Source organism: Xiphophorus maculatus, chromosome 17 (assembly GCF_002775205.1).
Source record: "Xiphophorus maculatus strain JP 163 A chromosome 17, X_maculatus-5.0-male, whole genome shotgun sequence".
NCBI lineage: Eukaryota > Metazoa > Chordata > Actinopteri > Cyprinodontiformes > Poeciliidae > Xiphophorus > Xiphophorus maculatus.
Genome location: NC_036459.1, coordinates 17208199 through 17231752, shown reverse-complemented (window position 1 = coordinate 17231752; position 23554 = coordinate 17208199). Strand labels below are relative to the sequence as shown.

Genomic DNA, 23554 nt, shown 5'->3' with positions numbered 1-23554 from the left:
TTTTTATTTTTTAATTAGTTTTATTTCACCAGGTCAGTTGATTGAGAACAAATTCAACACAGATATGTTCAGAAAACATTAGAACAGAACATGAGAAAACAGAGAAAAAACTGAAATAGTATCATATTAATACTAACTAAACATGCTATAATACATCTTATGAGTTTAAAAGCAGGTACATTAATCGTTCGTTCTTCTTTACAATCAGCTTCATAGCACAAAAAACAATATGGTGGTTAAGTTGTTAAATAAATGTTAAATTCTAAAACCGAGGCAGAAATCTAAGACATAACGCCGGCTGGGTTGAAATGAAAGCCCTTGTAGCAACTCAAAAAGGTTTTGTTTATCCTAATTTACATTCCCATCCCTGCTTGTTCTGTTATGTTGTGGTTTACTTTGGACAGATTTATTTACCGCGGGTTTATTTCCAGTCTGGACTTTCAACAGTCAACAGACCGTCTCTCTCTCTCTCTCTCTGCCTCGGAGGAACGTTTGCTCGCCTTAAACTCCAATCTGTGCCGGTGTTAGGCAGATGGGACGACGTACGAATGCGAACGAAAGGAGAACAGAACCGCCGTTGTTCGGAAACGCCCGTGCGTTCCGTCGACCGAGGCTTAAATATCCGGCGGGGCCGGGATTCGAGCTGCGAGCGGCCAACCGCGGGCCCCAGCCGGGGTCGCGTTCGACGTTCGGTGTCGAAGTTTAGCGTCTCTTTTACGGGCAGATGAAACAGGGGAGGAGGAGGGAAACGGAGAGTTAAGCCAAACTGAACGAAAAGGCAGAGCTGTGAAAGCGGAGCGGCAGCACCTGTCTGTCGGTGCGTTCCTCCAGGGGTCCAGTGACCTTAAAGTCGCCCTGCGGAGCAAAAGGACAAGCATGAGGAAACACCAGAACACCGTAAATAGAACTAATCACACTTAAAAGCTCAAATGATTGTTAATGGAAAAAAAAAATCTATATGAATAAACATCAACATGAAGGAAGGAAATCTGCCAAATGCAAATACAAAAAATGTAAACTGATAGTTTATTTTACAAGAAATGCAATCAGGAGAAATGATCAAATTTTTACAAGAAAAAATTGGAATATATGTTGACTTTTATAATAATATTCCTTTTAGATACTTGTTGTCACAACATAGTGACAGTTTAATATGAGACAGATAATCTGTGAAAAAGAATTTATCTTCTCTGCCTTCACGGCAAAATCACAAAATCCCACCCGGCAGTTTCTGCTGCCGATCTCAGCACGCTTGAAATGAGAGAAAACTGAATTACATGTGGTTTTTCAGCAAGATATAGAAAATTGTTTTTGAAGTCAGTACTTCACGGCTCACACTTACGTCATGAAGAGGGAAGGCGGCGTCATATACGCCTTTGGCTATCAAAGTGCTGATGCCTGGAAAAGACAGGAGGGGCGTCGGTGAGGTCAGGTCACATCACGTCTCACGTTTTGTTTTAAAAGGAGCAGGTTTTAAATCAGAAACTCAGACCACTGGTCAGAGTGAAAAACAGATAGTAAAGCAGTTCTGTTAATTGAGCTTTTCAGGCGCGGTCCGATGAATGACCCGGTCCATAAATGTAAATGTCAACCTTTGTCGACAAGTTCGACACGTCTTTATATTTTGAATTTTGCAACTTTTTATTCCAATCTCTGAAGAGCTTTCAAAGAAGACTTGTTGTATTTTATTGGGTTTTGTGAGCTGATGCATGTAGAAATGATTGTGTCAGAAGGGCATTTGATACTCCATCACATCTATCGGAGATTTGTGAATTGAACTGAACTGAAGTCACATTGTGACATACCTTGTGATATCTGCAAACACTGTAATGTTGTCTAAACAACACAATTTAATGTTGCATAATAGTGATTGAGACCGCTAGTCTAAGAGTTTATATCTCAACTTTAGTAACACAAATTTCGGTATATTTGGTTGGAATTTTATGTGATAAACATCCACAAGGCAGTACAAATTACAGTTCTGCTAATGTTAAAGCGCTAAACCAACACTGTATTTAGCGGAAGCTAATGCTAAAGTGCTAACTTCAATTCAGGTCATTTCTGCCCTTGAAAGACTGCAACTGTCAATCACCAATTTAATTTTAACATCATAATTTATATGTTATATATCGCTTTAAGATATTATTTCTGTGTGTCGTTTGTTTGAAATAAAGTTATTTGGGGGGGGGGGGAGTACATGAGGTGAGGAAACAGAACTGAAGCACCCACTTCAAAATAAGAGCATGAATGTCCAACTAAATACATGAAGACAACCTAAATTTTGACACAAGCTTTGAACTTTATCAAACTGAGAGTGTACAAAAACAGTCAGGTAAGATAGAACTTCAGAATTGATTTGGACAACTTAATTTTGTGGAAGCTCAGCGCGCTAAATGTTTTCAAAGTTGGCAAAAGAGCTAACACGCTTAACAAAAAATTAGCTCTGCTATTAGCATATTACCGGGTTAGCAGGAATGTTCCCACCTCTGACTACTTGTTACTAAAATGATAGCTATGTTTTTTTGGGATAATGTTTGATATTTTTTTTGTCGTTTTCTTCTGTGCAAAATATTTCAAACTCGGCAGATTAGGTGAGAACATATATTTTCACGTTTTACTGCATATTATTTATAAGATTTAGATGAAGATTTAGACGGTCTGGGTGTTGACAAAGATGTTCTATTACATGAATATGTGTTGATCTAAATATTCCACTATAAGTCAGGCTAAATCCAAAGCAAAATCAATACAGTCCAAAGACACTGTAAGTTTTATTAGTCCATGGTAGGGGATTCGTTATCAAGCAGAGAACACCTGTGTGGTTAACAAACACCACACCCAGGAAACACCCATCCTCACGCATAAGCACACACTCAGCCAGCCAGAAACAACCGCATCTCCCAGGGGCCCCTGCTTCCAATCTTTAGCTGACCTAGGAAGTGTGACCCACTTGTGGAGGAGATGGTTCAGAGCAACAGAGTGTGTGTGTGTTGCTGCGCCGAGGAAGGAAGGGAATAGAGGAAAAGCAAGGTCAGAGAGAGATGAAGCTCTGTTTTCTCTACCGTTCCTCCCCTGCAGCTCTGTGAGAACCTGCTGGCTGAGGCCGTCTGCTGCCATGGGCCAGCCAACCAGACATATGGGGGACACTGGACATGAAAAGGGTGTCAGCTCATCTCCACAGAGGAACCACGGCTCGCACAAAGTACGTCAACGCCAAGTACAGTACATGTCATACATGCAGCTAACCCGCTTCCTAGCACGGCTGCTTGGGAGAGCTGGTGCTTTTTCCTGCTTTGCTAGCAACAGCAAACACTAACGGCAAGGTAATATTATTATATTTATAATTATCACAGTCCTGATATTGGTGGAACATCTAAGGAGCTGCTGTGTTTCTGTGGAGAGTCAAACAAAACTGAGGTGTTGGTACCGAGCAACTGTTTGCATAGAAATATTCAGGGAGAAATATTCCCAGCTAACCTAGCCTAGCCTAGCTCTAGATGCAGCTAAATGGAATAAATACTGAGGTATTTCATTAGGGTATTAAGTGACAGACCAACACAAAGTAGGGGATGCATTTTAGGTAAAGGGAAAATGAGAAAGTTGACTTTAGGAAAATGGTGGTGGCAGCATCGTGCTGAGGGAATGCTTTTGTTTCAGATTGAATACACTGAATCTGGATGGATGGAGGTGAAAAGTAAAATAAAAATCAGAATCTAAATAGAGTGTGGTATATTTTTTGTAGTATTTACTTTAGAAAAATAGTGGTGGCAGCATCATGATGTGGAGATGCAGGAGCAGGGAAGCTGGTCGTGTTGGTCTGTCACACTAAACACCCAGTTTGTGGTTGTGATGCAACGACATCACAAGACAGTTTGTCTGCTTTGGGTTCATTTGGTTTTACTCAAATATCAACTTTTGGGTACCCAAGACTTTATCTTTCTTCACAAAGGTTTTTTTTTTTTTAATTCTGCTTTGTGGCAGAAAACTACTCTAAATTCTAGCAAAGCGGTGGTGTTCTCATTAAGCGTTTTGCTACCAAAGGAAAGTAACATCATCTGTCAGTCCAGCTTCCTCACCTACAGTTTGACATGTTCGTACACACACCGTCCGCCTCAGGATCTCATAGACCTGGAAAAGATTTCAAGTTTGGAAATACATAAAGAGCTAGTCATTGTGGGTAATGGAAAAAATAGAACGTGGCAACAGAGGAGTACATCTCTGACAAAAGCTCTACAATTTCCAGACTAATTTAATGCATTTCAGGGGAAAAACTTGAATATTTTCCAACGTGAGAAGAAAAAGATTACAATTTTCCGTGACTGAAGGCATACATTTACAAACTACGTTTTAAATATTTTAAAATCAGATATTGGAAAAAAAAAACACAACTTCAAAATAAACAAATTTGCACGAATTTCCATAAAAAACTTTTCATGTAAATTTTTGATTTTACATCACAGAACATTTTAGTTGGAATATCACAAGTTGATGCCGTCAATCATGGAAAATTGCCTCTTTTTCATGCAAATGCACAACTTTTCAAATTTGAGTATATATATATTTTTTCTTCTAAATATGTGAAATGAATCTAGAAATTTCTAAATTTTTTGTGGAACATTTACTCCTCTGTTCTCCACAGATTTTTTTTCCTTCACTTCACCCTTTATACTCCATCACAGGTTTATAAATGATTATAACACATGGTGAACTCATTAAAGACACACTTACTATTCTGCCTCTTGTGGCGTTGTCAAAGAACGTGTCCTTAGATGTGATGTTGTACCTGAAGTAAACACAGCCGGTAGATAAAAGCCATCAGGTTATTGTGGATGAGTGTCTTTGTACTGAAATCACCTGAATCAAGTGATGAGAGTTTATGTAGGAGGAGTGAATGTACTGTGCCAATCTGAGGGGAACCATTTTCATTTCACAACTAAGGAACAATAAAAAGAAAAGAAAAGAAAAAAAGCTGTCAAACGGTTAAAGCTCATTTAAAAACATTCATAGCATTTCTCCGTGCCTTTTAATCCCGTTTTGACAAGCCCAAATTAGAAGTCAGAAAGAAAGAAAAAAAAGATAAGGTGCCATTACCTTCATCTGAAACTGTATTTAGTCAATCAACAGCAAAGCTAGCTGTGTTTGAAAAACTTATAGATACGTAAAAACACCACACCAGAACCTGTAGAGTCTGATGTGATTTATTTAAATCATTCTCTGTCCACAAATCTGGAAAAGAGTTGAAGTTGTGAAGCTTAAAGTAAACCTGATTTAGACTCCAAATCATGTTTTGAGGCATTTTTTAAGATCCCTGTCCTGTTGGAGCTTCCAGTTGTGTCCAAATGGAGTTTAGGAAACAGGAAGTAATCATTTGTCTTCGTTTCTTCATCCACTCTGGACATCGGTGACAGCAGCTACGTTTAGATACGATCGCTAACTGTTAAAATGTGGCGATGTTCCACCTACTGGTTTGGAACAAACCAAGCAGGCTACGCTAAGCGTCATTTCGTCAGATGTTGACGCAATGCATGGCTGTAACAAAACAGGAAGTGCAGGGTGCTAACTATCATGGATCAGTCATTTGCTACATCAAATGCTGCCATCTCCCCATTAGCACTTTAACTCATTTCAGAAACACTCCAAGCGTTCATGTAAAAAATTATTTTGCGAAATTGAGTAAGTTATTTTGAAGTTTGCCGTTTCCTTTAACCTTCTTTAACGTGGTACTTTACAAAGTGCATTAAAAAAGACAAGCGCAAAAAACTTTACGTGGATTTTAGCTTTTCCGAAAAAGAGTTAATACGCCACAGGGGAGATGGAGTCAGATTTTCCGAATGAGTTATGACGTAGCTAACCTTCCCGGCCCAAACCTCCAGGATAGGCAGGAGTACTCCATTTTTAAATTAGCAACTTCTACTTCCTGTTTATTAAAGTCATTCGTAGCGTTAACATCAGACAAAATTGCACTTTGTGTAGCCTGGTTGATTCAACCCAAACCAGTAGATGGAAATGGGCCTAATTTGTACTTACATTTTTGCGACATTTTAAAAGTTCACTCAAAATTCAAATGACAATTGGATGGAAACAGGGCCAGTGAGATTGTAGCATTGTCCTCCTTACAGAAGCGTTAGGGTTAGGGTAAAAGTGTCCTAATTAACTCATTTTCATCTGATCAAATGACTTCAATTTGGACCTACCTAGATGCTCCAAAATTATTCTGAAACATGCAAGAAAGTTGGTTTTAGAAATGGATAAGGGAAGCTAACATTCTCCCAAATGCCTCCTCTCAGCCTCATTGAAAACGTGGACTATGCTTAAAAACTCATAAAAGTTCTCCTTGAAACCTGAGAAATGAACTGACCTCAACCTATTTTTGTCAAGAGCAGCAGTCAAATATTTACGGTGGCCCTGAGGTGCACACCACTACAACATTAACGAAAGCGCTACAACATTAATGAAAACGGAAAGGGTATGTCCCAGTTGGAGACTTGAGAAATCGCTGATTGGACAATAGGTATGAATACGTATACACTGAGTCCTACTTACGTCACTGCCATCTTGAAAGTGGCAGTGGAGAAAACCTGCTGTGTGGACTAGCTTCAACGGTTTTACTGTACAAAGTGGACCCACTGCCTTTACGTTACATTTTTTAATTCATATCTTGAAATAGCAAATGTACATTGAATTATGGAACTGTGTTAATATGTTCATGAATACATCACTGTAAAGGTATGTGTATGTGTCCATCAATAAAAACGGTTTATCAGAATCAGCTGTATCAAATGTCATTATTCTGCCCCAAAACAATGAAATAATCACATCAAAACGTTTGAAACGTTGTCCTTTGTTTTTTGTTCATTCCTATATAATAATGTGTGAGAGATTGTGTCAGTGGCATTCATTAACTTGAAATATTTTGCAGAACGGCACTTTACGAAGTTCGGTCCATTTACTTGTATTAGCTTGCTGGTAGATAAGCCACTTTCAATATGGCGGACGCTACAACGTATCGCAACAACGGGCCGACCTGCTTAAGCGACAACTTCCGGTTCAAAAGCACTGTTGTCCAATCAGCGATCTCTCAGGTCTCCAACTGGGACATACCCTTTCCATTTTCGTTAATGTTGCAGTGATTTGCACCTCAGGGCCACCTTAAATATCCAATCAGATATAAAATACGTCCACAGCAAATTCAAACCTGTGCAGAGACGGAGGAAACGCAGAGAGGAGTTGATTTACCAAAAGGACGACCTGAAACAAAGCTTGTCCTGAATACTTTATTTGAACAAGTGTCCAGGTTGATGCTCAGGTTGCTTGTTCACTCAGTAACCTCAACCCTTGACCTCTGGCTGCTCAAGCTTCCTCACAGCAGTCACTAGATACAACTATCAGAAACGGTCGGAGTAGATGTTTTGTCACTTCTGCTGATTCCATTAGATTTAGGGGAGGACGTAGCAACCAGGTGTTGCTAAGGAGACGAAGAGATGAATCCAAACGTGGCGATGTTTGGTTATAAGCAGAGGTGGGTAGAGTAGCGAAAAATTATACTCAAGTGAAAGTGACACTACTTCAACATGTTTTCATTCAAGTAAAAGTAAAAAGTAGCCGATCGAGACATGACTCAACTGAGTAACTGATCAATTTATCAATTGTTTAATATTTAAAAATTACATCATCAAACGGACCAAAATATAAAGTTAAGTGGAAATGTTGGTATTTTAAGGACCAAAATGACAATAATTCATATAAGTAAGAAAAAAATAACAGAATCAGGCAAAACCAGTCAAGAAAACCAGTTTCTTGACTGGTTTGGAGAGTCAAGACAGTCATAGTTTCCTATGTTTTTTGGGTTTTTTTTCAATAAAAAAAACATAGAAAACTTTAGTAAAAGCTGCCTGTGTGTCTCTGTATCTGGTGAATTTTTGGTTAAAACATGTTTGTGTTTTATTCAGTGGGTAGAGAATCCAGACATGCTGCTCAAGTAAGAGTAGAAATACTTCATAACGAAATTACTCGAGGAAAAAAGTAAAAAGTCCAATGTAGTAAAAATACTCCTAAAAGTTACTCAAGTAAATGTAGCTCAGTAAATGTAACTAATACTATGCAACTGTGGCTATATGGCAAACAAAACATAGCAGATGGAGGGATGGACGGACAGAGGGATGGACGGACGGACAGTTGGACAGAGACTTACATGTGCAGTTTGTCTCTGGAGAAGCAGTGGGACAGGAACTTGGTGCTGCCGTGGTCCTGGTGTGGTACTTTGGGCTCAAAGGGCTGGTTCAGTTTCCTCCACACTGAGCTCATACTGGACCCAAAACCACTTTCCTCTTTGAGTTCGTAACTCTGAGAAAAACCAAGACGACAGAAACGCTGGTCACTCAGCGTTGGACACTAGAAGTACTTGAGCGGAATCGTCCTTTATCAGACAGTTTCTTTCTAGTTTCTTTGGGGGTTTTTATGGATCGGATTCTAAAATTGCTCTCACGTTTTCTGCCATAAAACATAACTGCAGCTCAATTATCTTTAAGCATAAGAATGCTTTTAACAACACGTCACCTACATCGACAGCACTTCGCAAAAGTATTTAAACGCAAGTTACAATCAAAATGTTGGATGTATTTTAATGGGGTTTTATGTGACAAACTAACACAAATCAGCACATTTAAGTAATGTTTTTTCAATCCAGTTTATTTATAAGGCTCCATTTCACAGCAAAAGTCGAATCGAGGAACTTTAGAAAAAAATTATTTAAATTTGATCATATACATAATCCTAGTCACCAATCAGTGCGTTAAGTTTAGTTCATTATTCAAATTAAAAAGTTTACTGCAGTCATTGCCTCATGGTGAAGCTCTCAAGTCTTTCGCAGCTCCTAAACATTGTGTTCCCAAAACAAGGTACTATTTATTAATGATGTACTGCAGAAAGGGATCCTCTCAGAATAATGCTGCCACCGCCATGTTTCACTATAGAGACGGTGTGTTAAGGCTGACGCGCAACATTTGTTCTCTTTTGGTATTTTCTTCAACACGTTTGAAGTCTCTTCTATGTGACTTGTGGCTAACTATAAATAGATAGGAATATTAAGTATAAAATAATATAATCTAAAATATAAATACAATATATCCCAACATAAATCAGAACTTGGCTGTGTTAGTTAGATGCCTGCTGTGTTCCTGGATGCTCTTGTCGATGCTAATGGATTCCATTTAGTTCAACTTTTTTAACTTTACATAATTACATTTATTTTAAATAAAAGATTTCAACTGAACTTAGTCATGTATCATTTTCCAGTTATGCACTTCTTTTTGTGTCAGTCGCATAAATTCCAGTTGAAATATGTGAAGGTTTGTGCCTGAAATGTGACAAAATGTGAAAATCATGACTGTACAACACTTCATGTGAAGTCTGGAAGTTCATTTCGTGTTCGCCGGTTTCGTGTTTTTAGAATCCGGTCTGCGTCAAGAGGTGTACCTGAGTCTCACCTGCTTGGTGGGAACTTTAATCTTGAGAAACTCGGCCTCTCTACACAACACGGGCCACGGCGCGTGGATCCGAGTGAAGCTGGGCCCGTGGGTCTTCGTCTGCCAAGCCGACAGGGAACAAAGAAAAGAGAAGAAGGCGTTTCACGTTTGAACTGAGCTGAAAAAGAAACTGGACAGGAACAAAAAAAAAAAAACAAATGTCCCCAGACACGTTAGAGCTGAAACTCCCTCCCCCCACAAAAAACAGTTGATTCCTCGCAAATATTTGTGTGCATGTACTTTTCTGTTCTGTGAAATATAATACCAGCCTGCTTGGCTGAAACCAACTGCTGCTCAGAAATGGCTTAACAGACCATCTGTCAATGCTGCTTCGCCTTCCAAAATAGCAGACTTTGTTTTAGCAAGAGGCCTAAATACAAAACGCAATGCACTTCAAGTTCCTGCTGCTCCAAGTTCATGTCTGACCACTGAAGCTTCGGCTGAGAGGAATTCTTCAGGAGGTGGAAGCAGGTAATATCTTACCTGCAGGACAAAACTCTCTGGGCAACTTTATTTAGATCAGCTGGTGCTGAAAGCTGAAGCATGAACAGCAACTCCACGAAGATACTGGGATGAGATCAGTTATGACAATATTTCATTGTCCTATACATAACTTATGCTTTAACTGAACTGAACAGAACTAAACTGAACTGAGCTGAATTAAATTGAACTAAACTGAATTAACTGGAACTGAACTGATCTGAAGTTCAGTATTGAATTGAACGGAATTGATCTGAACTGAATTGATATGAACTGAATTAAATTGAACTGAACTGAATTAAACTGAATTAAATTGAACTAAACTGAATTAAACTAAATTAAATTGAACTGGATTAAATTAAATTGAACTGAACTGAATTAAATTGAACTGAATTAAACTGAATTAAATTGAACTGAACTGAATTAAACTGAATTAAATTGAACTGAACTGAATTAAATTGAACTGAATTAAACTGAATTAAATTGAACTGAACTGAATTGCCGTCTTTGCTCTGACCCACTCCAACTCTTTGGCGGACCAAACTTGCCCAGCAATTGTTCCTCTAGTATTTATGACTGACAGCTGTGGCCAAGCCGCCTGAGGCTGTTGTCTGTTGCAGTCCGCTCCTCACACATTTTTATTTAGCTTCTTCTTCTGCTAATGAATAACTGTCTGTCCCACACAGTCATTATAATAAGACGCATTAACAAAAGGTGACAATTATTTGCCTAAAATAGGACCACAGAGGTGCATGATTGAATAGCGGCGCTCCGCCGTGGGGTATAGATATATAATGAGAGAGTGTGGTGTGCATTCGCTGCATTCAGTGCTGAAAGTTTATCCTGTAAAATCTACGCCGCTGCTTTAATGGTCTTGGTTGTGAGCCTAAGCAGAAATGAAAGTCAGCAGGGGCAGTGGGGGACGGCGGCCAGGTAACCTTAGCCTTCTCAGACCCCCTCCAGCTTCTGTAGAAGGGGCCGAGTGATAGGAGAGGAGAAAGGTGGCATGGCCGACAATGGAAATCTGAGCCGGGTTCTTTTCTCCTCTCAGGACTCCTTCTCTGCTGAGATCTTTCACCTCCCCAAACTCTGCTTTCTGCTGCTTTCATGACTGACTGCTTGTCTCTCTTCCTCTGACCTTCCCTTAACATCTCTCTCACTTACAACCATGTTCTCTTTTGTCCCACATGGGGAGCCTGCTCACTTTGCTCTCCCTTCATATAAAATCACCTCTATGGATCATTTCAGTACAAGGAATCTCTAAAAGCACAGAAACCCTGATCTATGGCGGATGGAGACCACAGATCAAACTAAAAACTATTATTTGTGAATGCTTGGAGTCTGCTATTTGCGTTGATGCCTGCACTTCGCTATTTTGAGAAGTGTGTTATTGTGCTCTAACCAATCTGTAACCAGTAGCAACCAATTTCTGCCTCCTGCCAAAGCTAGAACTGAAAGAAAGGTACATTTTGTGCATGTGCCTGTTCTTCACCACCACACAAAACACAACTGAGACGAATGTTGTGAAAGTTGGACAAGAATTTGAGAATGACCAAAGGGAAGAAACTTCTGGAATGAAGTTGATTTTTGGAATAAAGTCTGATTTGACACTTTTCTTCCCCTTGGATTGAGTCAAAAGTTTTGACTAAAAACAAAATGTCACAAACATTTTTAATATTAATATAATTTAATATCTAATATTTCTTGTATTACAACCGTCCAACCACTCCCTCAAAAGCTCCCCACAATTCAAAACACAGTCCTGCCTTATTTCTACGGTGGCCCAGACAGGTCATCAACATGCTAAAGCATCAACACAATAGCAAAATCCAAACAAAAATAGAATTTATGGAAAGTATAAAAAGCCTTGCAAGCATAACCTGAGTATGCTATGCTAACTTTCACTTTAGCATAGCATAACCTCTGTTTTAGCATAGCTTTTGTTGTACCATAGCTTCTATCTTAGCATAACTTCTGTTTTAGTGCTACTTCCATACTAGCATAACTTTCATATTAGCATTCCATCCACTTTAGCATGATCTCTGTTTTAGCATAACTTCCATCTTAGTACAACAAACCCTTTAAAGTAGCTTCCAGTGTGGCTTTTGCTGTTGTGGCTTTTTAATTTATTTATTTTTTGTCCTTTTGGGCTGCCGTATATTTCACTGCAGTTAGGCTGCCAGTTATCTGGGTTATGTCTCTACCTGTTTGGCACATCCAGAGCCTGAGATCTTTGTCCTTTCTTTATTGCAAAGTTTCTCAATCTCAGTCAGACTGGAAGGAGAGTATCTGTTAAGGTCCATGCTTGTTAGCAAAACATCTTTAATTAGAGTTAATGGTTTTCACAATAAATCCCAATTGTCAACAGAACCAACTACTTAAACTATTGATCTGGACCCAATTCTAGAGTTGCATGTGAATTACATACAACTCATGCACGTGAATTCACAAACATTATAGAGAACGTATGTGAATGTGGTCAAGTTTAAAAGCTCTTTAGTCAGTCAGCATAAATCAATATATAAATTAAATTCTTTTGCTCCTCACAAAAAGACTTGCAGCTTCAATTTAACCCACTGGTACCACTGTACATTTATAGAGTCCGAACCTCTAGTCGGGAGCGGACTCATTTGCTCGTTCCTCTTTTAAATCTGAAAATTAGGCAACGGGAAATGAATTATTGATGTTCCTTAACTTGGTTCCTTCTTCCCATTTCCTAACTATTTTCTCCCATCATTTCTTACCACCTGCCTAATCAGCTTTCATCTCGCCTGGCCCGGCCCGGCTCTGCCGTTCACCCTCATTTTCCTTTTTCTTGGTCGCTCCGTCAAAAAGGGGAGGATATAAATACCCTTACCCTGGAGAAGGTTAATTAGCGTCATGATTTCCAATTATCTCTTCATCTCTGTGGAGGGAGGACCGGGGGGGTAACTAGGCCGCAGCCAGGGATGTGGAAGTGTTTTTTATCGAGTATGACAAGGTGATCAGCTTGTGTGTGTGTGTGGGGGGGGGTGTGTGGAGACTGGGTTGGATGTTGTACGATGTGATTTTGGAAGTTGTTGTTAAACAGCATTTCTTGCAACTGCCCTGCATTAGCGGTGTACAGTGTTGGGTCATTTGTAAGGGAGCATTTTCCAGTGCTGGAGCCAATGGCTACCTGTGGAGTTACTGTTTTGATTCACTGTGGGATGCTTTGGTAACTGCCTGATGTACTATGGCTTTAATGTTAATGCTGAAACTTGTGGACCCTTGTGCAAGCTGGCATTGGGTCAGTAAACAATGTATATCCCAGTGGTCTGATGTTGGAACCAAAAGGTTCATGAGGAGAACCCTGCAAAACAGAACTCTTAAAGGGGCGGTATTATAAAAAAAATAACATTTTTAAGCTTAATATCATGTTATGATTGTATTTCCTCATCAAAATCATACTTGTAATGTTGCCTTGAATGTCTCATGTATGTTTGAGAAATCATTGAATCTCCCATGGCAACCAGTCAGGGAAGCCTGAACACTTGCTCAAGCAACGTGCCACATATTTACCCAAAGCTCCGCCAGACTAGCGGCAGCAGCAATTAGCAAACACCTAGTGGAATTGCGTGTCTTCTGAGCTGCTAGACAGCATCATGGAGAAGCATTGTTGGTAATGACATAATGACGGGAGTGTCGGAAAGGGTTGAAGCTTCTTAAAAAGTCAGACAAATTTTAAGGTGTCAAATATCATTTAATTGTTCACTGAATGTAACAAACAGTTCTTAAAAACATATGACATTAAAGCTGCAATATGCAACTTTCATTTAAAAATATATGTATATTTTGTACATATTATTTTGTTAAAATTATCATTATGTTGCGACAGTACAATTAAAGACAAATGATCGGTGAAAAAAAAAGAGCTCCTAAGCCTTCTCCCAGTACTAACTGCAGAAATACACCAATCACAGCCAGGAGGAGGATCTTAGTGTTGCCAATCACTCTTATGCTCAACCCTTCCCTTTTGCTCTCTGTTAAGCTATCGCTGGTTCACCACAACATAGTTTTCCACCAATGCTAAGGCCAGTTAGCAGGGCCACTGATACAGTTCTCCAGTAATGGTAAGTTGTTGCTTTGCCATTAGCACATTCCACATTGTACAGGAGGTTGATTGACAACACTAAGCCCCTCCTCCTGGCTCTGATTGGTTGTTTTTGGTCAGGAACACTGCATTTCTTCAAACAGTAATATCAGCTCAGGGAGAAGGTGGACAAGTTAGATTTTTTCACAGATTATCTGTCTCATACCAAACTGTCGTCACATATTGACAGTTTGAATATGAAAAAAAAAAACATATTTATGTAAAAAGTTACATACTGCAGCTTTAATGTTAGCCTGGAAACAGTCCAGACAGCCCGGGGTTAATCAGGCATTCGTGTTTGGCTGCTTTACTGTTCCACCCTGGGTCAGTTAAGGCCAACCACAGCATCAGTACTGTCCTTAAATATCCAGACTGAAGATTAGTGAGCTGAGCTCCTAGTTCAGGTGTTACATAACACCATTTTCTGAATAAATTTGCACCCTTGCATTGTGGTTAAAAAGGAGCATGTTGTTCTGTAAAGCAGTAGTTTTGTGACTAAAGCATCTTATCATGATTACGTCTATTTCAATCATCTCTTTGCACTTTCACTGAATTCTCTTGTTCATATTAAATAAAAACAAAGAATCAGCATGCCGAGGTGACGCACTCTACCTGCCTGCATCAACAACAACAGCTGTGCTACTGAGGAGTCAAAGAAAATGTTTGATTTTACGTTTAGTGCCTGATAACTGGTCTCTATAAGCAAAATGGAGGAAGTGCATACACATACGATGTTAGCAGGAAAGTATTGTGTACTGTGTAGGATTCACTCCCCTGACTAGCATATGCTGTACTAGCATGTACTTCCTACGATTAAATATAAAAATGTTTTTCCTTTGATTTGTGTTGATCTACTAAGGGAAAGATTAGCACCTGGTTGATCAGTTTATTAATTTCGCTTTTAAATTTTGCTCCCTCCCTCATCGCTCTCTCAATAGAGGAGCCATGTTGTGATGACTTCTTCAAAGCAGACTTTCAGAAAGAGCAGGAGCGTCTTAAAGAGACACAGGCCCAATTTCAAGGTGTTCAATTACAAAGTCACAATTCTTTTGTCATATTGCATATATAGTATTTTTATAACAATTGAAGCGAACTGATTGTGCTATAAAATGGCAGTATGTCCCTGGAAAATACATAATACTGCCCCTTTAAGACTAATGAATTTTAGACTTTTCCCTCAAACTTTACACATTAAAGCGCTTCCCACATTTATCATTATCCCTGGAAAAGATGTATAAAAAGCATTGAAAATAAACCTAGATTATATTGCAATTACATAATCTCATAGTGAAACATATGGAAACATCTGACCTTAAATAATAGGAAAATGTACACTTATGGCACAAAGAACCGGCTGAAAATCCAATATACATTTTTGTTTGCTATAAAACACATTATTTATTTTTATCCTTTTAATCACAAAAACAGCCACAGTTTTTAAGGGTAATCAAATCACTTTCTTTACAGAAACAAAAGTACCTAAGATTAGACATCATTTATTAGCTATTATTAATTATATACAGTCCTACTTGACTAGTTGAACATTTTATGAACAATGAGTCCCAGCAAACATTTCCTCTTTACTTGTTCTGTTTCTAGTCCCAACAGGTTGGACTTATTAACCTCAATTTGAGCCACAAGCATTCAATTAAAGTCCAAGCTCCACTTCTTAATTATTTAATTAACTTTCATCTGTAGGAGGACGCTCCTGGGAGAGCAGAGGTCATCGTGTTAATCCACAGGTTCTGTCAACAAGTGGTGCCAGCTGGTTTTTCAGTATCCGTATTAATCCGGAGTGAAACACACTACACAACCGAAAAGCCGACTTGTTTCATTTAAGCAAACCATAATGCAGGCAAGTAAACAAACATTGAGGTTACTTGCTCAGCTTTTTTTTCTCTGATGTTATGTCATCATTAATAATCTGAGAAATTCACCTTATTCTGTTTTTCTGTCATTTACTCACTTCCTGGAGATATGACCAAATGAATAAAAAGTTGACAACTTACTACTGCAGGTTAATCTTTTACAAACTCGCACGTTTAAGTTCAACATCCATTCTTTTTGTGAGCATTCTTTGACGTAAAGGAGAAGTTAGTAGACGCGACTAAAGGCAGCTCAAATGTTTTGCAGCGTGTTACTAAGCTAACGGTTTTTAACTTCATAAGCCAGTTTAAACTTAAAGCGTGTTACTAGGCAAGCAGTTGTAGAGTTAAATATATATAAAAAAAAAAGTATTGTTTTGTGAGGAATGAGACAATCCTGACCCACCAGCCAGTAGCTGCTAAAGGCATTAGCCACCAGCTTCAGGATGGCTAACACCTTTGGGTTATATCAGGATTAAGAAAGTTCCTTTTAGGTGATTTAACTGGTAACGTTTTAGTTACCAGGTAGGTAGAATAAAAAACAGTATGCCAGATAAAATGCTATTATTTTTTTTAGGAATGAGACAATCCTGAACTGCTAACCACTAGCTGCTAATCCCGTTAAAGTTAGCATTATCCTTGGAGCTTCCTGTTTAATTTTTAAGTCGATCTACATTACTCATTAATAATAATGTGTGTTTTTCTGCCTTGGGATGTGTCTTTAGACCTCTGCTACAAAGAAAGACTTGTTTCTTTTGTAATAGTTCTAATTTATTAATTTATTAACCTCAATTTGAGGCATAGACATTCAATTAAACTGCAGTTGATATTTCAAATTCCTTGTTTTTGTGTTAATCCGATTTTAGAATCATTAAACCACACAGTTGTGACCCAGCTCTATGATTAACCTTAATCCCTCGGAACTAAAATGGTTATTAAAATGCATCTAAACCAAACATAAGCTAAGCAGACAGCAGCTAATGTGATGTAAATATATTTACTATTGGTTTGTTGGTTTCCACTAATTATATTTGAGTGGACAGGAGCAAGATATATTAATGCAATAATAGTGAAGCACCCTCCACATTTATTGACACACTCCCTAATAAAGATGCCTAAAAAGCCTTTACTTAAAATTAGAATTAATATCAGTAGGAATACCAACACTTAAGAAGAATACAAACTTTAATTTAATAGAGTAGGGAGGGTTCTTTAAAAATAAACGGAACTCAAATTATTTTTTTAAATCACTTCTTGTTTCCCCGGAGGACAAATATGACGCGACACATTTATTTTAAGATTTCTCAAAATTAGGGAAGACAAGATTGCCTAGCATTGCTAATCACCTCAATTTGCTCATATTTGCAGTCATAGCAAGACTTCAAATACGGCTGGATGAGGACACAACTATTCCTGTTTATTAAAAACAGTAAGTAGGCAGATAAGGGATGTGAAAAGGCAAATCAAAAGCAGAGAGGAGCAAGTGAAACTACAGCAGTTAGCGCCAACAGCTAACCTAGTCATGGGCGTTCTATGCAAATTCACTTGATTTTCATCTCCTTTCGATGGGATTTCTCCCACTGAGCTGGATTTCTCTGGCTGAACTTCAACCGAGCCAGTCAGCAAGCAGAAAGAAAAATCGTGAATGATCACATTGATTTTCTACCTTGTCTTTATAATTGTCTTCCTCTCTAAGGTTGTAGTTTGGCAATGTCAGTGGAGAAAGTTAACAAAGCCATTCAGTCTGTGTTGGCTCTAATATTGAGTAATTAAAATCGGAGAAAGAGCAACATTTAAGACATTTTATCGCTGGCATCGTCGTCGCAGCCCGACTCCTCACAAGGTTGTTTACAGAGCATCCAATAAGTATACACAGGTGGAACACCGATAAATAAACATGAAACTAAATTTGTAATGCTACCTTTCCCATATGCAAATGAAAGACAATAGAATGAAAGTATTCCTTTACTGTGAATGACAGACCTAATCTAAACCTCAATCCATGAGATGAGATAAGGAGCCATTAGTCAGTCAGCTTATCTTCTACTGGCTTTGGTTCCATAGCAGCCATGTCAACAGTCTGATTAATACAACCCTGGGGAGTACACACACTCCCAACTGGCTGCTGGCCAACACCGGCATACTTCTAGACATGCACACACTTATATTTGTTTAGCAGCACAGGTATGAAATGCTAATGTTAAGGGAGTTACTCTTAATTTTTCTACATGACTCACTTTTGAGTGCAGAGGTGGTCCATTTACACTCAACCTTCACAAGAAGTGTGTTTGTGTTATTTACCGTTTGTTCCAAGTTAGGGCATAGAGACACACAAAATGGACCACAGAGAAGGCGATCTTGTCAAAATAAGATTACCCGTTTCAGGCCTGAGTAAGTTAATCGACAGTACGAGGTCCGAACAGCAGCTGTGTTGGCTGAAATTACAATCTGCCCCGTATCATCACCGTCAGCCCAGATTTCATCGCATTAAAAGCTATTTACACTCATGTGAAAAATGTTAGAGCACCCAAGTGAGAGTGAACATCATTAATGAGATCCAAAGAGCTCAAGTGGAGGACATTCAAAACAACTACCAACATGCTCAGGTCCATCTATCCAAGCAACTTCACCATGAAACCAGACTGCAAAATGGTAAAGGAAGTCATTAGCACTCTAAATTGTCATTACAGAACCCACAGCAGTCTCTGGAAAGCTTCTATGATCAGACACAGACTGCCCAGGTTGATCTTCAATAGAGCTTCCATGAGGTGACAAAAAACCGACTGCAGATGCAAGAAAGCCTTCAAACATATTCCAGCTCAGAGCGATTAGCAAGAAAGACATTTATCAGACCGACATCATGTATGGCCAGGATACGCCTTTACCTGTATTTGGTTGAAACCTTTGACCTATAAAAACCAGAACTGCTCTGGTAGACAAAAAACTTCTAAACTTGACCCAAAAATAATGTCTTAAGCACATTTTGTAATCAGCATAATCTGACTAAATGTTGCAAATGGATGAACGTGACGCAGAAAAAACCAAACACCTGGTTTCAGGCTTCAAGAACTGATGTGGCAAGAAGACTGTTGCTCTAACCACATGAGAGGATTGGTTGGTGAGGTTCTATAAAGTTTTCATTGGCAACAGTTGCCGACAAGACCTGGAAAGCACAGGACCATGCCATGCATGATGTTGCACATCAAGGATGGTACAGTCCGCTGGTCCCTAATCCAGGGGTTAATCCATTACTATTGTAAGTAGAGGGAGGCTGATGTTGATGCTGATGTTAGTTCACCCAATGTTGAATCATCCAATAGTTTTGGAAAACACATTCTGAAGGAATAAGTTTAGGTTATGTCAAATAGAACACAATTTGGTTGCCACTCTAGGATCAGTTTCAGATGCAAGACAGGAGTGTCAACACAACAATAACACAGGAAGGGACAGAAGAGCAAGAATCTTTCCAAGAGATTCTCAAAAACCAAAACCGGACATTAGCAGGACACCCACCTCTCCATCTCTCTCCACTTCTAGACCAGCCTCCAGGAGGCTGGCCTCAAACTCTTGTCTGATCAGATGCATCTCGTGGTCGGCGGCCTCCATCGGCTCGGTGCCCCTCGCCATTCCGAGCTCCATGAACACCTCCCCGACGCTCGCCGCCTCCTCCCTGCGGAGGCCGGCTCCTCGTCCGGCCGCTGCGTCGGAGGAGCCCGACGGCGGAGGGAAGTTGCCGTTTGACACGATGGACAGCTGATCCTGCGAAACCGAGGCAGTGCCGGTGCATCGCAGGGAGCCGTGCCGCCGGGGATGAAAAACCAGAACGTAGTCCACTTTCCGCAGGCCATCGCAGAAGTACAGACCTTTGCTGCTGGCTTGAGGGCTTGAAGGTGCGTCTACAACCTGTGAAAAGACGCGTCAGAGCCTCAGTAAAGCCAGTCCCAAGCTATCGCTCCGTCAGGATGTAGTTGTAATGAGGCGTGCAAGTCAAACACAAATTGTTCAAAAATAGAAAAACCAAACCTTTAGGCTTCGGGGGAGTTATGTAATAACTGAACAAACTTAAACATCTGATGCTGTGTCAGCACAGGCAGACACAAGTGGCTTTTGGCAGATCCTCAAAAACAATGAAGTGAGAACCTTCAGCAGCAGAGTGGGCAGTTAGCTCACCTTTGCCTGTTTTAGTCTTTATTTAGACAGGGGGAAGTATAGAGGGAGACTAAACGTGGAAGCAGCAGGAGGTATAAATTTACAGACACCAGCCTGATGTAAGGATTTTTACTTAGTCACAAGGTTGTAGAGGAATATATCCCTGGATTGTTGGACTATGGAATGATTAATGAAGGAAAATTTAAAAACTACCTTATTGGTTGAAATTATTACTATTGTTCCAACTGGGCTATATAGACATTGAATTTAACACGTTCTTGCAAGTCTAGTTGTATTTTTTTAGTTTGCCTATTGGGTCTCCAGGGGTGAGGTTAAGTTTCCTGAGCTCCCTAATTTTATTTGACAAAAAAATGTAATAAAATGAAATTGATGACTTTTGTTTCTTTTTAGGTGTGGAGTTCTGAAAGAATGTTGTGAGCAACCAAAATTGTATCTACGCTGATGTTAGCTTTTGTGTGTGCGTTAAAGTCTACACACTTTTACACACACAAAAATAAATGTGGGAAGATGTGAAACGGTGTGTGAGCGTCCTGTGGATTACAAACTCCTAATTCAAACTTGTTCATGTAAACAGTTGAGGTTGAAAATGTAAGCAACTTTATTTGTTATAGAAAGTTCAATACAACAATTTAAAAGAAAGTCAATTCTTAACATTTTAATGACCAAGTAACTGGAAATATGATTTTAATGTCGAGCTGATTTAGCTATAAGTTAAAGAAACTAGATTTGCAGAACAAATGTAAGAATTAAAGATGGTTCCTGCACAGTTTTGGTCTGGATAAAAATAAATGTCACCCACATACATTTGGATCTAAAGTTGGGCATTCCTCTTGGCAGCCAAGAAGTTCAAATTTCAAATTTAAATGCAATGCATTTAAAAAAAACCAAACATATATGTATGTTAATGAGCTCTGCCCACTGAGCCGAAAACTGCCATCTGTGCAGGATGCATGCTGCCACCATAATTGAGCTCCTGAAATTTTCCCTGAGGCCTTATGTTTGTTTGACGCTTCTGTTCCCCTTTTCTGGAAATATGTAAAGCAGACTTCTGAGAAGAGTCCCACTAGGACTGATCTAGCCGTTACCAAGAACGCTTATGAGGCACAGATGTTTGTCTTAGCCAAAGCTTAAGGAGCTCTCAGGGGAATTTGGAGATGGGTCCCCCGGGGCTCCCCAAAGGCCCCCATAATGATCCACAGCAGGACTATGTTTTATTACGTCATAAATGGTCTGTAGTAACCATGGGTTTTTTTGGTTAGTATTCTAATGAATATAAAACCGGAACAAAGGAAAGTGAGGAAAGTAAGAAGTATCCCCATCCAGTGCTTAGCATGAAACTGACATCATTCTTGCGTCAGATCATGGTAATACAGGTTTAATAACAGTTCTTTTATTTATTTTTAGCTTTAGCCTCTCATCTGCCGTGTAGCACAAAGAATTTGGGAAAGTTTGGAACCTTTTGGAAGACTTTGACCCAAAGTAGGAATGTGTACAGTCTAGAAAATAGAGAGAAATCTACAACTTCAACAAAACAATTTAATCAACTCCAGAGCAACAAGTGGCTCCTTGGCTCTCTTAAAAATAAACGATGAAATTTTACCCCTTTTCTTTTGTTTTGTTGTTTTGTTATGTAAAAAAAAAAAAACATTGCCCCCCCCCCCCCCTCCCTCGACCCCGGCCTCCTGGTGAATTTGGTCTAGAACCACCTCTGGTTCTGCTGCGAATATAAATGCAACAGCAATTGGAGCAACATAATAGATCATAAAAATATCGTCACCTATGTAAAATAGTGGCTTAAGTCTCATATTGACAGAAGTGATTAGAAAAAATCTCCACCTTTCTTTCGAAAAGATGCTTTAGAGAGAAAAAAAAATTACTTTTGGCAAAAAATGACGAGGTGTCAATGCATAAACATAAATAAACACATCTGCGAAATATCGACTTAAAGACGTTCTACATAGAAAATTTGCATTATCAGCAGAAATTTCTATTTGTACAGTTGGGGTTTTTTTTTTTTTTTTTTTTTTTTACCGGAACCCAAAAATCCTGGATCAGAGCATGTCTTTATGCTTACTGTTAGTTCCAGTCAATGTTCCTATTTATTTCGGTATTTAATTTACACCCACGGTAATAAATACATTAATGGGCTTTTTGCTAGTTATTTAGGATTTACGAGACTATTTAGTATTTTGTTTGGAGGCGGAGGGGACCGTTTCACAGCGCTGAAACCACAACTACGAACTACAATGTGAAAAGGACTTTTTAAAGGGAAACTATCAGAAGGCGACCAGGAGTGAAAACAGACAGATTAAAAGTACAGCTGCTGGTGTTTATTTTAATTTTATTTTATTTTTTAACTCCAATAAAAGCAGCTCAAACAGGAAGCGGAGGAGTGGGTCGCTGGATGGGGGAGAACCCCGCTGCTTACCGGGATCTTGTCCTCGCTCGGGGAGACCTGCATGCTGTTGCGCTTCTTCAAATACACACAGAGTGGGAGAAAGAGAACAAGAAGAAGAAGAAGAAGAAGTAGTAGTAGTAGCAGACCGGGATTGAAAGTTGCCGGGTTTTGCAGTAAAACGCAGCAGAATTCATCACCCCCGCCGGTTTCCCCATCGCCCCCCGCCCCGTTAAACACCGGAGCTCTGCCCGGTTCGTCCCCCGTCCAGCAGCAGGAGCCCCGGCCCCTGCGCTCCGGCTCTCATCGCTTTGTGCTTTAAGCGGGATGCGTCAGGCGCTGTGAGCCTGGTCTCGTGCTGCTCCGCGCTCTTCTACGCAACTGGGTGATGTGGAGGCTGCCTCGCGCACCGACGGCGCTCTACACGCTGCAAAAAAAAAAAAAAAAAAAAAAAAAAACACCAACTCTTCTCAAACGATCGGGTCGCTTTAGCGTTGGTGAAAAAAAAAGAAAAAAAGAAAACTAATCCAAACGCAATTAGATTTTTGTTTTTATAGTAAAAGAAAAAAAAAACACAACTAGGAGGAGAAACTTTCATGTTACTACCACTTTCTCCTGCCTAGTTTAAATAAAAGAGGTGGATTGTTTTTTGCAGTGTGCAGAAATGCCTCCTTTCGCCGCTCTGTGATGTAATTAGCTGATATTCGTGTTTTCCCAGTAAAACTCGCTAAAGCTGAAAAATGTCGACTTTAAATGCGTTTAAACTATATAAATCCCCAATTATAGTCATTCCAATCATTCAATAAGTGAAACAGTGATTCGCAGAAGTATTCAATGCTTTTGCAGCAAGTTTATGGAGGTTTTAACTGCGACCTTTGCTCTTTTCTAATCTTTTGTAGCAGATAGGTCTGCTAGCTTGTATAGCATTAGCGCCGGAACCTAAATATTGCAAATACAGGTTCAGTTGTGTTTTTTTATTTTATGTCAGGGTTTCACTAAAGTACCGAAA

At 39.4% G+C, this 23554-nt stretch overlaps 1 protein-coding gene across 3 annotated transcripts in view; it reads right to left on the bottom strand.

Annotated features, from left to right (window-relative positions):
• Positions 1–22929, bottom strand: part of LOC102228840 (anoctamin-1) — a 69028-nt gene extending 46099 nt beyond the window's left edge. For 2 of the 3 annotated variants that reach the window (XM_023349895.1, XM_023349897.1), the window contains exons 1-9: positions 22579–22929; positions 19494–19883; positions 9486–9584; positions 8192–8343; positions 4729–4783; positions 4077–4128; positions 3063–3146; positions 1343–1398; positions 808–855 (exon numbers count right to left, since the gene is read on the bottom strand). In XM_023349895.1, the coding sequence (XP_023205663.1) occupies positions 808–855; positions 1343–1398; positions 3063–3146; positions 4077–4128; positions 4729–4783; positions 8192–8343; positions 9486–9584; positions 19494–19883; positions 22579–22611 (969 nt within the window). In that variant the 5' untranslated portion in view covers positions 22612–22929. The remainder of the gene's footprint in view (positions 1–807; positions 856–1342; positions 1399–3062; positions 3147–4076; positions 4129–4728; positions 4784–8191; positions 8344–9485; positions 9585–19493; positions 19884–22578) is intronic. The other variant, XM_023349896.1, reaches the window with a different exon arrangement.
• Between the last annotated feature and the right edge of the window lie 625 nt (positions 22930–23554).